This window comes from Equus przewalskii, chromosome 4, assembly GCF_037783145.1.
Source record: "Equus przewalskii isolate Varuska chromosome 4, EquPr2, whole genome shotgun sequence".
Classification (NCBI taxonomy): Eukaryota; Metazoa; Chordata; class Mammalia; order Perissodactyla; family Equidae; genus Equus; species Equus przewalskii.
Genome location: NC_091834.1, coordinates 105,255,793 through 105,272,450, shown reverse-complemented (window position 1 = coordinate 105,272,450; position 16,658 = coordinate 105,255,793). Strand labels below are relative to the sequence as shown.

The following is a 16,658-nucleotide window of genomic DNA, read 5'->3' as shown; positions in this document are numbered from 1 at the left end:
TTTAGACTAGTTCGGGTGGGCATTACTGTTAGATCCACATAAATTGGATTAATCTCAGGCAGGATCTTCGTCTCTGTGATGAGGGAAAGGTTTGCACCATCGGCTCCACCAGTGTTCCCACACACGACGGGTTTTATCCTAGAGGTGGTAGAAACCAGTCGGCTTGGAATGAGTTCTAAGACGTATTGGGTTGAGGGTAAGGCCTGTCTCTCCTGTCACTGAAATGCTCTTTCACAACGGAAATGACGTTTTACAGAAGCTCAACACAGCCGAAGGGTCGGGGAAGTCTAGGCACCTTTTCATTTTGAGGGGCTCTGGGGCTGCTTTCTGGGGAGCCACACGCGGGCGCAGCGAGTCCAGGGAACAGTGGCCCAGCGCTGGAACTGGCTCGGCCAGGCTGCTCCGCCTGCATCCTTGGGGAGGGCGCTGGGGCAGGGAGCTGCTTGCGCCCCCAGGCCGCCCTCCCTCCCAGAACCTCCTCCTTCTGAAGCTCCGCAGTCAGTGTCACCCCCGGGAGAGGGGGAGGCCTGCTGGAGGGCAATGCAAGGCGCCTCCAGATCAGTTCTTCGCAGGGGTTTCCAGAGGCGACCCTGGTTCCCTGGGTCGGGTGGCAAGGATGAGATCCAGAGAGATGGCGCTCCCAGTCTGGCAGTAAGGCCACGCAAGGTGCCCAATTACGCACAGCAGGTACTTCTTTAAAGATTCAAGTACCGCCTCCCTTTCTTGGTTGTTCCCTTCACACACACATCCCAGCTTGGCACTGTTCACTGGGGATCCTGTCTGACTCTGGCACGAAGCCTCTGGGGCGGCTTCAGACCCTCGCCCACAACCTTGACCCAGCATCCAGCCCTGGCAGCTCGCAGAGCAGGTGTCGGGCAAAGGTTTGTGGAGCGATCAGAGACAGCAGAGATGACACCGTTCCAGTCACCTGGGCGACCTTCTATCCAGCAGGCCCCAGGGAAGGGCACCTCAGCCAGACCCGTTCTTCTGCCAGGAGGGTTACTTGTGGCCCTGCCCACATGGGGGGCTGTGACTCAGGGCCCCTCCTGCAGGCCAGCTGTTACTCACTGGCCCATCCACAGGCTGGCTGTCACCCAGGGCCCCTCCGCAGGGGGGCTGTTACTAGGGGTCCCACCCACAGTCTAGCTGTCACTCAGGGCCCCACCCACATGGGGGCTGTTACTCAGGGCTCCTCCTGCAGGCTGGCTGGGACTTGGTCAGGATGCTCCACCCTCTTCCTGGGTTCTATTTGCTGGGAGCCGAGGCCCCTAGACACTTACCTTAGACCCAGGGGAAGGGGACCTCTCACTGCAGGACAGAGGACAGCGCTCCTGGGAGGACCCGTGACATGCCGCCTCCCCGAGTCAGCGGGGAGGGAAAGGCGGGAGGTCAATCCTGGCTTCTACTACACTTCACTTCCCACCATAAGGAAAAAACATACTCAAGTGATATTTTCTCAAGAGGTTGTTTTGAAATGCAATAAGATTTGAAGAGCTATAAAATATTTTTCCATTCCAAATTCTAACATCCTACATAAAGAACTGCCCATTTTTAAGAATAAAAACCCATGAACACAATGGTTGGTTTTGAACCTTTAATAAAAGTAAAAAAATGAATGCAAAAAGAACACAATGTTGAAAACTTGATGTGAATGTGAATCTCACTACCTGTTCAAATCTGGCGTAGTGCAAATTTGTTCATACTATTTTACATTTTTACAAACTCGAATCACTTTGGTTCATGTACTTGCTATAAAGTATTGGCAAAAAAATTCTTCAGATTCACATTTTTTGGCTACATTATTTCTAACAGATACAGATTTACTTCCAGTTTAAGAGAGAAAATACTTATTGTTTGTGCATGATCAAGTATATTTTAAAGATTCAATTACTGCTTTCATCTAATGACTTGTGGTTTTTCATAAAATGTTGACATCTTCATTGAAAAGTCTTTTCACAAAGCTAGTCATTTGTTTTCATTTTCAGAAAATGTATAAGGGGTCATTGCAAAATTCAGAATGATCCCACTTTCTTTTGAACAAAACTCCTCTAAAACAAATTAGCTACAGTAACTTAAAATTTACTCCAAGATATTTTCCTCAAAACAAAACAAAACCACCGCAACGAGGATCGTCACATGGACGCAGCTGAGCACACGTCCACAGCCACACGCCACTCGGTCCCAGGCCCCGTCCTGCCGACGGCCGACTGAGAGTCAACGGAGTCTTTTCATCAAGCCTCTTTCACGGAATTTAAAACAAACCCAAAATATTTAAATTGCAAAATACAAAAAGGTAAATTTGTAAGTAAAAATTACAAGTTTACTAAACCCACAAAACTGGAGTATTTCAAAGGACCAGGGCTCAGTGGACACATACCGACAAAGCAACTTCACAACGGAAGGAAATTATTGCTGACTTCTGCCTCCTCCATGCAGCACTGAAATGAATGGTAACCCTCTTTTACATCTCATACGTTAAAAAAAAATAAATATTTAAGAGAATACAAGGCTCAGATTGGTTTTCATATACATTGCACTTGAAGTTTAAGACCCAATACTTGCAAATTGGGTCTGGTACGGTCTGTGCCGTTAAATGACTACATTGTGCTCACCACTATCTTTGAGTATTTAGAAACACCAAATCTTTAGTGTAGTGACATACGCACTCATCTTTTTACAAGGCAATCACAGATTGCAAATTCCATAGGGCTGTGGAAAAAATAGGCATCTCTCTTCTGGAGTACTAAAGGAACAACAAACAGTCTGGCTCACTAAGACTGAAACCCATGGCAGACGGGTATCCACTCTTAGAAGATTCTAGATAAAACTTCATAAATACTGAGGTGAAAATCCCAATACATCACAGCACACAACCACGGCCTCCCTCACCTCTCCATCAGTAAGATTGTCTACACAAAATTCCCCGGGAGGAACGAGAAGCACAGCTGTGCACTGTGGGACACGCGTGTGGCTGCGTGAGCGTGACACACCTTGGCGCACGAGCACGGCCTCCCGAAGCTCGCTGGCACCGCGGCCGCTTTTCTCTTTTTTGACACAACCCTATTTTTAAAAATGTTTTGGATAAATATTATTCCTATTTTACCGCACTTAATCTCTGTTAAGCACCATCGACCTACCCTCTGTGGGCACTGACACAAAACCAAGAGCTGGTAATTAGGCTTTAGTTCAAGGCTGTGAAATATGGCAACTTGCTTTAATAACAAGAATGAAATCGAATACTCGGGACACTGCAGCCTGCTGCCCGCCCGGGACCCAGGCCTCCAGGGCAGGCGCAGGCATGGCTGCAGTCGAGCAGGGTCACGGTCAAGATAAGCAGTTACTCTTTCCCTTTGCTATTCTAAAACTGGTGAATTTGTTTTTCCAGGTGTCACTTGTACAGTCAGCCCAATCTAATAGATTATTGAGGGGAAAAAACAATCTTTGTCACAATCCAATATCACAGAGTTTCTTCCCAATCTTGTCATTCTTCAGAATCGGTGGGTTTGAAGACTCAGTCACTATGTGGCTTTTCAGGAACTCCCTATGTGCAGAGAAGAAAAGAGCGAGAGGAAATCAGCACTAGAGGTGTACATATTTTCATCAGCAATTCAGAGGACCCTAAAAGGTGAAAGAGGAACGCTTCCTTTGACGGCGTAAGGTGACGGAGACAAGGCCCGTGGAACACACTGGGGCAGAAGACGCGCTGCCCCCCACCGTGAGCTCCTCTACCCTGGGCCGGGAGGCAGGCGAGGCACCTGGAAGACCCGGGCCCCCTCGCTGCAGCCCAGCAGGAAGCCTGCTCCGGGGTGGGGGCCGCTGCGGAGAGGGCGGCCATGTCTGTGCCCATGGAAAGGACACGCTTGGTCATATTGAGCACAGTGATGCTGGTGGGATGACAGGGGCTCCGACAGGCTCTCACTGGCTGCAATCCAGGGACGGGCGCTCTTGGGTACAAAATCAGGCTGTTTACCTGAGGAAGGGGAGCTTTCTGCCATAACCCTATGTTAACGTCTGGTTTCTCCATTAGAACTTCTGCTACCAGCAATTTGGTGAGACCTATGTTCGAAATAGGGCACGCTTCATAACGCTGAGGAAGAACTCTGCCTTAAACCCTTTCTCGATGCTTCCTCACGGGGCTCTCAGCAAACCCTGCAGCACACCCACAGCTGCTCCTGCTCTCCAGGCACTGCCTGGCAGATCCTCGAGACAGGACAGATGTTCCACTGAAGAACGGGCAGGGGGCGCAGCCGGCTCCCGCGGTGGTGAAGCTCCTCGAGGGCAGAAGAGGGCCCTCGGGAAACACCTCCTCCCTGAAGCCAGGTCTTTCCACGCACCCCCTCAGGCAGCCGTGCGTCCCGATGCAGCCGAGCCGAGGAGCTCACCTACGAAACCACAGATGCTCTCCTGCGCCCAGGCGTGCACAGGGCCCGTAAGGCGTGGGCATGCTCACTCCTCCCCGGGACACACAGCCCTCCAAGAACTGGTGACAGGAAAGCACTGCCACCTGTCAAATTCAAGCTAGAGGAAGACACTAAGCAAACCTGCCCTAGACTCTCGCCACTGGGAGCGCGGCGGGCCACTGACATGCTGGAAATGGGGAGAAGGCTAGACTCTCGCCACTGGGAGCGCGGCGGGCCCCCAACGTGCTGGAAATGGGAAGAAGGCTAGACTCTCGCCACTGGGAGCGCGGCGGGCCCCCAACGTGCTGGAAATGGGAAGAAGGCTAGACTCTCGCCACTGGGAGCGCGGCGGGCCACCGACGTGCTGGAAATGGGGAGAAGGCTAGACTCTCGCCACTGGGAGCGCGGCGGGCCACCGACGTGCTGGAAATGGGGAGAAGGCTAGACTCTCGCCACTGGGAGCGCGGCGGGCCACCGACGTGCTGGAAATGGGGAGAAGGCTAGACTCTCGCCACTGGGAGCGCGGCGGGCCACTGACGTGCTGGAAATGGGGAGAAGGCTAGACTCTCGCCACTGGGAGCGCGGCGGGCCCCCAACGTGCTGGAAATGGGAAGAAGGCTAGACTCTCGCCACTGGGAGCGCGGCGGGCCACCAACGTGCTGGAAATGGGAAGAAGGCAGAGCACATGGAGCCATGGTCAGAGCGTGGGTGCACACAATGAGGTGTGGTGTGGGTGCAAGACCCTAAGGGACCCCCGCCCTGAGCGGACAACCAGCCTGAGCCAGATGCAACATCAGATGTCCACGAGAGCCGCCCAAGGGGAGCACAGTTCACGGGGCAGGTCGGCGCCTGCGGGAAACCCAGGACGGCCGCCCAAACTTATGAGGGCCTGCAGGACAAGGGACAGATGCGAGCTGTGTCAAGGCAGGACGGCGCACGCAGGAACAGCACGGTTCAAATGCTCTCCGCACCCACCTGGGCAGGTTACTCCCCGCCCCAGGCTTCACTCTCCCCATCTTTACAATGGGCCAGTAACTGTGCTCACTTCCAGCTGTTGCAAGGACTAAATCAGCTAACAACGAAAACGTCAGCACAATACCTTGTGTACAGCAGTGCTAATGAGCGTTAGTCCTCACACCCGCTCACACTGCATCAGCACGCTCATTAGTGGCTGAGCTGGGTCAATCACAAACAGGATGGGCAAATCCCACTCTACACTGCCCGGGGGTTGCGACCAGGCATTGGGGTCTGGGCTGCAGAGGGCAGAGCCATGCTCATCACTGTGGCAGGTGACACCTTACATTTCTTGAGAAAAGGCTAAGCTACAAATAGCAACAAATACAAATTCTATAAAATGAGGCTGCAGACTCATTATTTTCTTTTAAACATCAAGACTGACAACAAAGACCACATAGTAAAAGCTACTCAAACCATCTGACTGTGAGCAAAGCCACCATGCAGCGTCTGGGCGTGGCTAATCCTTGCAAGTAATTATGATTCTTTTTAAGGGAGGGAACTGTGGGAAGGAATAGAAGAGGTGTTCTAGAGGCCGATGGAATGCAGGATTCAAGGGCACTGGGAAAACAGCAGCAGTGTGGAACACGAACCTGGGATACACTGGACCGGCCAGATGCAGCCCCAGTGCTGACTGAGCGCCCAAGCTCAGAATCTCTTCACCTTCAGATTTCTATCTTCCTCACTCCAGTAACATCCCGTCACAAAGCCCTACTCGGTGAAGGTGTCAATTTTAAACCACGAGTTCCTTCTTCAATGTGGCCCCTGGAACACGAAGCCAGTGCCACTTGCGCCTGAACAGCACGCGTGAGGGCCCGTGGGGAAGGGCGCTCCAGCAGGAGGGACGAGCCGCGCGCATGACCTTCAGTGGGCACAGCCTAAGCACGGGACAGGAGGAGCGACCAATCCATTCCTAAGACACTGAGCAACTTCCTGGGTTTTCGGGATGGAAATAAGTTTTCAGATTCTGAGCAGAGTCAGCTGGTTTTTACAAATGAGACAACTGTTGTTAATTTTTTTCATTTCTTTGAAGAAAGAAAATAATTAAGGATACAGGCTCAAGTACTCTAACTCGCTCTTTGAAAATGTCTAACTTTCTCTTTGATAGGAAGATTCTGGCAAGATTCCACGCCACAGCCTAAACTGTAAGATTCCACCAAAACCTGCTGGGACAATCAACACTCTCCACGATCTGGGACACCACACAGAAGCCTGAACGAGGGCATACTCCCCGACCTGTCAGGACGCACGGAGCCCAGGGCTCCCCCGCTCTGAAGCCTCCCTGGCTCCCGCGGCAGAGCTCCCGCAGCCCTGGGGCCTTCTCTGCAGAATCCAGGCAGGTGGCAGGGTCAGGGCCGGGCCCAGCAGGGGGGTGGGGCCTGTGGGCCGTGCCTGCCGCTCCTTCACAGCAGTGTTCTCGCTCCAACCCGCTATGACCGTCTCCTGCTCTTGCCGTGGTGGGGGAACCCCCAAAACAACAGGTCCCCTGAAAAACTAGTTAGGCAAGGACAGTCATGTTATAGGGAGGCAGTTCTGTAAAACAGTCCTTATTATAAATGTATTGTTCATTCTTCAGCCCTGACCGAGTCTGAAGCAAGTATGATTTCCTACGCTTGCCAATTCCAGCCTCATGAAAAACACAACTTTGCTCCAGGCACTTGTCTTTCTGCTGCAGCAGCCCATGTTTAGAAAGGCTGTCTGTCACCTTTGGAAATGGCCCGGAGGGCAGTGCCCCGACTCCAGGCCCACGTGCAGGGAGGACCGCTGGGGGAGGAGCAGGTGCAAGATTCTGAAGCCACCTGCACTGGAAGGCGGACTGCAGAATGGGGGCCTTTCCCACTTTTTACAAGACTCTATTGCTTTCAGGAGAGTCATTTACAGATGCTTTGAGGGCTGGAAGCCAAGAGGAGCAAAAGCAAAGAGACCAGCTGGACAGACTCGAGGCAGGGGGGACGGGGGACAAGGGTCTGGAGCTCTGGGCAGGACCGATCCCGCCTTCCTTGTCATCCACAACCTCACGCCACGGTTCTCTCAGGGAGCCGACAGCGGTGTTCAAAGAACCGTGGGGTCAAAAGCAGTGCTGGGCTTCCTGCAGTGGCGAGAGCAGAGGGGAAGGACGGGAGCCCGGCAGCAGCCTCGAGAACATCGCGGAACACCCGTGTGGCGAGTCTTCCTCCTGATGGCGCACACATCCATCTGCTACCCGGGGACCACTATCGAGTTCCCACATACAGCTGGTGTGGTTTTGATGATAAAAGTGATTTCTTATTATAAGAAATTTTTGTTACATGCAGAATAGGGAAACCCCCTAAAAGCCCCCTGCAGTTCTACTTCCCAGAAACAGCCACTTCTGATTCCCCTCCACAGCCCACTCTCCTCCGTCCCCCAGCACACGTGTCAGTTCTTACTAGAGAGGCGTGAGCTCTACACGCCCACTTCTCTTTGCCAGTCAGACTGACCTCCCCTTCAAAGCTCTACCTCCAACTCCGTTCCTCACTCCCAGGCCTTTGCAAACTCACTCAAGTGACTATAACAGAGCTCCGCTCCGCGCAGTCGCTCGCCTGACTTTCTGCGGCAGAAATACAGGTACGGACAGAACTGACGACAGCTTCACATGTATTCACACGTGTCACTGTGCTCTCCACTGGGCTGGGAAGTCCTGGGAACAGGGCACACTTTCTTCCGCCCGTAGAGCAGCCTGCAGGGGCCACTCTCGATCACCAGTTCATTCCGTGGACAGATGCCGGGGATGGGCGGAGGCGGAATTGGTAGAACCAGCTGTGACCATTCCTGGGGCTGCGGAGGGCCTGCCTCCTTCAAGTGAGCCAAGCTTCACAGCTCTGAGAAGTCTGCTACTTCTCCTTGAGCTGGGACCCAGGGGTTAAGGATCAGATCGCCACGGGTAGAGAGTGTAGGAGGTGGGGTTGGGCCCAGGGGGCGAAGTTTGTTCCATTTGGACGGCCTCAGAGGGAAGGCCATAAGCACTCTCCGCCAGCTCCAAGGGACAAGAAGAAGGCCCCGATGTAAGTTTCCCCCAATTGCAGAGAGTAAAAAGGAAGAAAAGAAAGCTTAAGTAAGGGAGAATTATGCCAACTATTCTCTTCTAAGTTGTCTTTAAAGATTTTTCCATACAGATGGCGGGAGCACAGCAAGGATTACACAGTAAAACTACTGCAGAGGTGTGATTTGTGCAACTCGTTTAAAAAGTTTCCTCCAACTATTTCTAGAAGTTTAGAACTTGTGCATGCTGTCAAGTTTCTACTTCTACTAAAAAAAAAATGCTTATTTCCTAAATCTGGTTAAAAAAACCTTCATCATAAAAGTATAACAGCATCAGCCCATCATCCCCAAAAGTAAGTAACTCGCTCAATGTGGTTCACACTCCAAGTTTATGAACAGTCACCCTGGTTGAGGACACTTTTATCCCAAAAGCCTTACTAACAATTCTCTCCTAAAGAGCACTGAAATAAAACTCTCAAAGCAGTCGAACAATCGTGGGTTGCCTGGTTCTACCTGGACAACTGAGAAGGTGGGCGGAGGGGAGGCAGACAGGAGGGAGAAGCCCAGTGCGTCGCTGAGGCTGTCTGACGAGACGAGCCCTCGGACGCTCAAGAGGGGACCCGAGAAGCAAAGCTTTTCCAGTGGAGACTGTTTGTTTCAGCAGCAGATCCACATCCACAGAGAATTACAAAGGGGTGAAGAGAAGGACGCCTTAGCCTCAGGAACCACTGGAAAACATTCTAAAGTCCATCTTTTTGAAACTCCTTCTATTTTTGTGAAATGGCCAAGCAGCCTTCAAATCTAGCTCTCACAAGTAAGGATGAGCTGGCACAAATAAATGTCCTGTTCTAAAAATAGCACATGAGGGACCAAGATAAGTTTTCTGAGAAAGCCCCAGACTTTATCTGAGGGCAATGGCCCTTATAAGACTCCAGTTTCCTTTCTGTAGTTCATTTTATTTAAGCCCTGCGGGCAAAGCCCACTTGAAACAACATTTAAATGTCCCCATTTAATTTTCTTTTGGTTAAGTGCTCAAATTTAACTACCCAAAAGAACTGCTCCAATTATCCTCGACTTCAGCTGCTGTTCTGGCTCGCAGGAACCGGCTCCGTGCCATCGGAGGGCACACTTCTTTCTTTTCCAGAGAGGACAGGGCAGTCTGGTGGGAGTCCATCACCCAGGGACGGAGGCGCACCCAGCGATGCCAAGTGCCGTGCCCTGCCCTGCGCCCGGTCCACCTGCCCCTCTCAGCCAGGCCTCGACCTGGGGTAGGGTCTCCGCAGCCGCAGGCTCCATCCACCTCTGATGCCCTCTCCTAGCATCATCTGCACCCCCATGAAAGGCGGGCAGAAACTCAGCATGAACCACTCATTTCAGCTGTTTCAGTAACCCTTTCTCTGCCGTGACCTCGGCAGGCCTGAGTCCAGAGAAGCCTCTGAGCCGTCTGTGGCCCGAGGAGCTGCACGGAGCTCCAGCTCCTTCCTGCCCAGCTCGGATGGAGGTCTACAAACCTCGGAATCCCTATAACCTAGCAAACAATTTCCTAGGTATTGTTACCTACTTTTTTTAATATACACTTTTCTCAATAATTGTTGCTCTTGAGTCTCAACTAGACAAATATCAACACAAATTACAGCATACTACGTAAAGCGATTCTGTCAAGCTGCTAACTACAGTGTTAGAGCGAAGATAACCTTACGTACCATAGCCAGCTGTCGTCCTATGTTCCCTACTGTCACACCTCCTGAGAAAAATATGCATGGAAGCCAGGAGCGAATGTAGAGGAAATCTGGGGATGTGTACCTGGCGAGAGAGGACAAAGAAAAATCACGGCTGAGCGGTCACCTTCCCTGAGTCCAGGTCCCCCGGGGTGAGACTGCAGTGGGACAGACGGTGCGTGCTGGCCGGGCGCGCTGCAGGGGGCTGACATCGGGGGAGCCATGCTTTCCTGCTGCTACGGCTTGGCTTTCCTCTACATTACACCATGAGTGGTGCATTTTTCACATATGAATCAACAACAAGCAGCATTTTTGAGAATTTCACGCCTAAAACTATGTCATGTATGTATACAGGCCAAATAAACATGACATCTCAGCTTAGCGGGTATTTTTCTAATGCAAGTTAAGCGACAGCTTCCGGATGGAGCCGATACTTGAGAGCACACACTTACTGATAGACGCCATTGTAGACCAGTAGCTGAGTGATCAGAGTGGCCAGGAAGGCGATGGTGATCCCAAGCCCGAGGCCACTTCGGGAACGGTCAAATGTCCACCAGAGGCCCAAAGACAGGGCTGCTAACGTCAAGGAGAGCTGAACGTTATTGGCAAAATCCAATTTCTGGTGATGGACAAGTTAAGGAAAAGTTTAATGATTTTTAATATGATCAAAAACAACAACAAAAAAAGCCCAGGAATTACACATGCGTTAAAAAAAGCCCAGGAATCACACCGGATTCTCCATCCATCAAATCTGCCCAGGGCGCTGCAGAAAGCAGTGGATACAAGGTCTCTGTGATCACGATGACCTGAAACCTCTGGCTCACCGGCTCAAAAACGACTTTACGAGTAAACTTTCTAGACGCCATCCATACAGTTCTGCTGGTACTTTGGCCAAAAAACAACCTATTTTGGTATTAAGTCACCCACGGCCCTGCTCTTATTTCTTGTTTTCATCAGTACCTTGAACTGAGCAAGCGTCCTCTTCTCTCAGTGTCCGCATGAAGACACCTCTGCAGAACGGCGCTGGGCGCCACACATGCCAGTCTGTGGAGGCACAGTGGGCTTCACCACAACACCGCTTATCAACCGGTGACAAAACGAACCTGTCAGAGCTGAAGTATCTCATAATACCCTTTTCTGACATTCTTACCATTAAAATAGGGGTAGAGCAGACTTAAGAGTCAGTACCTCTAAAAATATCTTTAAGATTTTAAAATATGATTTAGTTGTGCTAAAGAAACTCAATCTTTGGAGATCTTGTAAACTATGAACCATCCTCCTGAAAACTGCACTTCTGCACAGAAACACACTAGCTCCTGTGTGAGGCATGCCACCCGTGGACACCAGAAGTTCAGGGAGCTGCTATTAAGAACCTTATTCCAGAGGACACACACTTTGACTGGCCCTCTGGGAGAAGCAGCTCCAGGAAGAGCGACTCTCTCGCCACTTCTGGGCCGCAGAACCAGGTCTTCACAAGGGAAGGACGTACGGTAGAAAGGTCAAAAGGAATTACAAAGTGAACTCTCAGGAACCGAAAGACGCCGTCTGACAAGGAAGAGACTAAATGTGTGCACTGTGCTTCTGGCATTACTCCGTTTCCTGAAATGAACTGGAAGGACTCTAGGAACCATTTCAAAAACTCCCACTAAGTGTAAACTAAGCAATACGCTTTAAAATAAAATACTTGGAAGAAGATTGTTCCAGTAAACTATGAGATAACATTTACTCATTAAAAGTAATGAAATGCTTCAACACATAACCCAAGAAAATGCTCTGCACACAGCACATCCACTGAAGGATACAGCACTGGCGTGGTTGATACCCACAAAGACTGCTACACAGCGCATGACACTGGCCCACTCCCTCTTAAACTTGTGGGGCTCTCCGAGGTGACTGTCGATGCAGGGGTAGAGTAAGCCGACAACAGCTGTCAAAGAAAGAAAAGATGACAGTGTTCGAACGTACCAGCTTAAAATCACAGGATTTCTATGTGGCAATTATTAACATATTACTCAAACCAGTCCTTTTCCTAGAAAATTTATCTGCTATAACATAATATCTAAATCGAGACTAATTACGTATTTTTGTTTTCCTTGAGTATAAACAAAAAAAATCACTGTTTTGATAAGATTAAAATTGTTCCTCAGTTTAGTTAAACACAGAAGTGGATGGAGCGAGGGCTTAACTGTCCGTGCAGGCCGCAAGTGCAGGACACAAAGGCCTGTGGAATCAGCCTTCCATTCCACCAGTGTCATCTCCACCTCACAACCAGGAGACAGCTTCTGAGAAGACCCGAGGCCACAAGGCGCTGACATTCCTTCCGTGGACCGGCAGGGATGCTGGGCACATCTGTGTTGACCTCACCCTGACGTCTGGGTCATAAAGGCCACACGCCCAGAAGAACAGCATTTAGTCTGTAGACCGAGCACACGTTCCGCACCAGCCCCATGGGTTGGTGCTGCGACCAGACCACCACGCTGGTTCTGCTCTTCTTTACCTGTCCCTAGGAGCCAGGCCCTGAACGGTGGGAAGACCCGGGGACCAGGCACAGAACACAGGGCCTCGTTCCCAGCTGGCCCTGCTGGGACCCGACTCCTCATGTTTGTTTCCTCGTGTGTGAAATGATGAGGATTATATAACACAGATTGGGGAGGAGCGGCTCCCTGTGGTCTGGGACGTTGGAAAGTTTTCAGTCACGGGAGAAGGTGTGGCTTTCCAGGAAAGATGAAGACAGAAAAGAAAGAACAGGGCATGTGGTGACTGGTGGGGACCAGGCCCACAGGACCAACGCTGGGACCCAAGGTTTCCACCACGTAAAGTCACCAGGTACTGAGGCCTGACAGCCATACGGCTGTCCACCTGGGTGTCCTATGAAAGAGGTAACCACTTTAGATTCTTGAACAGAGAAACAAGAAACACAGTTTCAGCCAAACATTCAAATGGAAGATTTTCAGTTTCAATTTCATATTGCATTTTATCAAGTTCTCATTCTAAAACAGAACCCAAACAGCTCTTTAACTTACTTCACTATAACTTAATTTTACCTTTTGAGGTTAAAAGCTAAATAGATGAATAGGTACTACGGAATTTTTCCCTTATGCTCTTGGCTGATGGTCAAAAAGACCAGTAAGGGCCTGCCCGGTGGTTAAGCGGCTGCACTCTGCTTCGGCAGCCCCGTGTTCATGGGTTTGGATCCTGGGTGCGGACCTACACATCACTCATGAAGCCACGCCGTGGTGGCGTCCCACATACAAGGCAGAGGAAGACCGGCACAGATGTTAGCTCAGGGCCAATCTTCCTTACCAAAAGAAAAGCAGGGTAAGAAAAATTGTGTTTCAGATACTCCGAGAATTCCTTGAAGCTTCAAATTACAAATAAACCCTAAACTTTCATTTCTAAGATCAAGTTTTTGATTCAAAAAAAGAAACTACTGCACCAAATGTGTAGGAAAAATAGAATTTTGCATCTAATAGTATAGCCATGTACTTAAAGCGTTTAGAAAAACAAAGCAAGGTCCCATCTTTCTAAGGACAAAGACGGAAACACTGTGCCTCCTGCTTCATAACTAGAGCACCCCTCTGAGGGCTGTCCGAGCCAGGACCAGGGCTCTCCATCCCGGCCTGTGCCTTCCTGTCGTCTTAAGTGAGTCTGCTGAAAGGGTGACGTGCTTCCACAGAGCAGGGGACACACCCAGACTCCAAGGAAGTAGTATGCCGAGTTATGAACAGTGGTCCTGCCGCTCGCTGGCTGGATCCCCTCGGACACAGCTAATCTCTCTGTGATTCAGTTTCCGCATCTGTAAAATGGAGCTACAGCAGAGCAGTGCTGTAAGAAGTAAAAGGAGCAAAGCCTATGAAACAGAACGTGGGCATCAAAGTCCATGAACGTCAGCCACCAAGCATACAGCAGGGCACCCTCCTGTGCTACTGTCGTCACCCCCTGCACCCCACCCCCCCACCACGCCACACACGGTTGTCCTGCCCTCCAGACCGAGCAGTGCTTGCGACAAGGCTTTCTACTCACTCTGCACTTCAACAGCTGATGGAGCCGGGGCTGCAGAAGCAGCTGACACATTTGTTAACCCATGAATGCTGTGTGACTAGAGCAGTACTGAGAGATCTTCTGGGCCAAGACCAATTCAGGACCTTAATAAAACCAGCTAAATAACCAAGAAATTCTACTAAATGAAGGCAGTTGCCTGTGCCTTCGACTGACCGTGTGTTGTTTCACAGCATCTCTGGGACTAGTTATGAGAACTCACACCTAACCCTGGACGCAGGGTCAGTTTCCCAGCAGTGCTGGTGGAGAGGCCTGGCTTTGGCCACGTTCACTTGGCCATCCTGCGAAAGGAAGTGGGAGAGGCTGCTCCCTGGCAACGCCTCTGCCCACTGTGCCCACGTGATGGGTTGTTTTCAGTCACCCAGCAGTGTATCATGTTTGAGCCGGCAACCAATGGCAGCCAAGTCCCGCCGCTCACCAGTTCTGCAGGCGGCCAATCGGGGGCAGCTGCTCGGGATGACAGCTGCGGGGCTCCCCCAACAACATCCTCAGTGCCAGGTCAGTAAGAGGGAAGGACCTGGTCAGCCTGGCACAAGCGTGAAACAGCCAATTATCTCCCCACCTCATCTCCATCACCGGCTTCCTCCAACCCCCAGAGACGAGCGTTTGGGGTTCGATATCCTCTCCACCCCGTTCTCCCGGAAACACAAACAGGGGAGATGCACACTTGTCATCTGTGGATGGTTCCATTTTCATTTAAATAAATGTTTCTCATAGGCTGAAAAACATTTTTAACTAAACAACCATCTTTTATTCCTACTCACCAGCTGCTGTCCCACAACAGGGAGGAACCCACCAGGCTGAGGAGAAGATGGTGGCAATAACTTCCTCAGGGAACAGGGTGACATTCCTCTGGACCTGCAGCAGGTTGAGCACCAGGGCGAGGACCACCCCGACTGAGAAAAGCACCAGGCTCCTCTGCACCAAGTGGTGATGCCAGCTGTTAGTGTGGCAGCTGCTGGCCCCACGGCCGCCCACACCAGTGCTCTGCGGCCCCCGAGAGGGGTCAGTGTCCGGGGCACTGTGGGCCACCAGCAGGGAGGGGCCGGGCACCGAGGAGTTGATCATTTTCCCCACTTTGGCGGCCACCCCTCCGGAACCGGTTCTCTGGTGGCTTCTGTGCCTCCGGCCCTTAGCACAGGAACAGCTCCAGAAGTGGTCGTCCAATCTGGGCATCAGTCACCAGGGTCCGGCAGGCTTTCCTAGAAGGAAAAAGGGGTCGGGGAGGGGGGGACCACCATCAAGCTCATTTCCAAGGGACACGGCAGGTCGGGAAGGCCCCGTCGGATGGAGGGTGTGCTCACATTCATCACCAGCAGGGCCAGGAAAACTCCCTAATCCCTCGGAGAGTCGGCGGGACAGGGCAGCCGACACAGCAGTACCAAGGGGATGGAGTGGCAAGGGCACCCACAGGGACACACAGCTGCGATCAGCGGCAGCCAGGTGTTGGGTGACCGGAGTGTTGCAGAGCCCTCTAAGGTCCCCATCCGCAAAAGTGCCCCTCTGCATAAACCCTGAAGTGCTGGCCCGTCCAGTCCAAAAGTTTTCCAGACTGCGCCCGTTCGCGGGAGGCAGAGCCTAGCTGGGCGCAGGCCGCCCCAGGACAAGTTACAGGGCTCCTCCCGGACGGAGGGGACCACTGACCGGGCTCACTTGGGGTCAGGGGTGCCGCCTGGGGCTGGGGTCGGAGAGCGCGCCTTGGCCCGAGGGTCGGGGCGCGTGCCGCAGCCCCTGAAGGAAGGCCGTCCGCCCCACTGCCGTCCGTCCCACTGCCGGGAGGGGTGGGGAGGCCGCGGGGTGGGGGGCGCCCGCCCCCGACATCCCCGCCCTCAACATCCTGGCTGCACCCGGGCGGCCGCCCCTTCCGCCCGGGCCTGGGCCCCTCGGCCGCGCCCCACGCACCTGTCCAAGGGCGCCCGCCAGCGGGCTCGCCGGGGAAAGAGGTCGTGGAGAGGGTCGCGGCCCAGACCGCCTGGAGTTGGGCCCGCAGCGCCAGGCGCGCGGAGCCGCTTATAAAGCGGGCGGCGGGGCCCGGGTCACGTGACCCGCCGGCCCGGCGCCCCGCCCGCGCGCCTGGGGGCGTGGCCTACGCGCGCCCCGCCCCGCCCGCGTGCCCGTCCGCTCGCGGTCTGGTGAGGCGGCCGCGGCCAATCGGGGGCGGGCGGCCCATATGACGTCAGCCCACGCCACCGCCATCCAGCGCCCGGCGCCGGCTCGGGAGCGCGGACGGACGGACGGCGGGCGGGCGGCCGAGGCCGGGGTACCGGTCGGGGCTGGGGGTCGGACGCGGCTGGCGGGCGCTGGGGAGGGCGGCTCCCCGCTCCTGGCCCGGGTGCAGCCCCGGCCCCGCTCCCCCCGGCGGGAGGCGGCGCCGCGCGGCTTCCGACGGGAAGGCGGGAAAGCCGCTTCCAGAAATACGTCGGCCCCGGCCGCTTGGCATCCCTGGGTTGCGCGGCTTGGCCTCTAG

General features: G+C 52.9%; 1 protein-coding gene across 1 annotated transcript; it reads right to left on the bottom strand.

Moving 5' to 3' along the window:
* Positions 1-1,580: 1,580 nt before the first annotated feature.
* On the bottom strand, positions 1,581-16,290 carry INSIG1 (insulin induced gene 1). The gene is made up of 6 exons (XM_070616971.1): positions 16,094-16,290; positions 14,956-15,393; positions 11,935-12,059; positions 10,585-10,751; positions 10,118-10,217; positions 1,581-3,541 (listed from the first exon to the last, which is right to left on the bottom strand). Exons 2-6 carry the CDS (start codon positions 15,365-15,367, stop codon positions 3,512-3,514), a joined length of 834 nt encoding a protein of 277 aa, XP_070473072.1. The 5' UTR covers positions 15,368-15,393; positions 16,094-16,290; the 3' UTR covers positions 1,581-3,511.
* Between the last annotated feature and the right edge of the window lie 368 nt (positions 16,291-16,658).

Coding starts and splice junctions, on each gene's coding strand:
- INSIG1 (XM_070616971.1), bottom strand. CDS start 15,367: ATGCCCAGATTGGACGACCACTTCTGGAGCTGTTCCTGTGCTAAGGGC. Junction 12,060..14,955: donor CTGTTGTGGGACAGCAGCTG/GTGAGTAGGAAT, acceptor TTTCTTTGACAG/CTGTTGTCGGCTTACTCTAC. Junction 10,752..11,934: donor GTATCAACCACGCCAGTGCT/GTATCCTTCAGT, acceptor GTCCATCACCAG/AAATTGGATTTTGCCAATAA.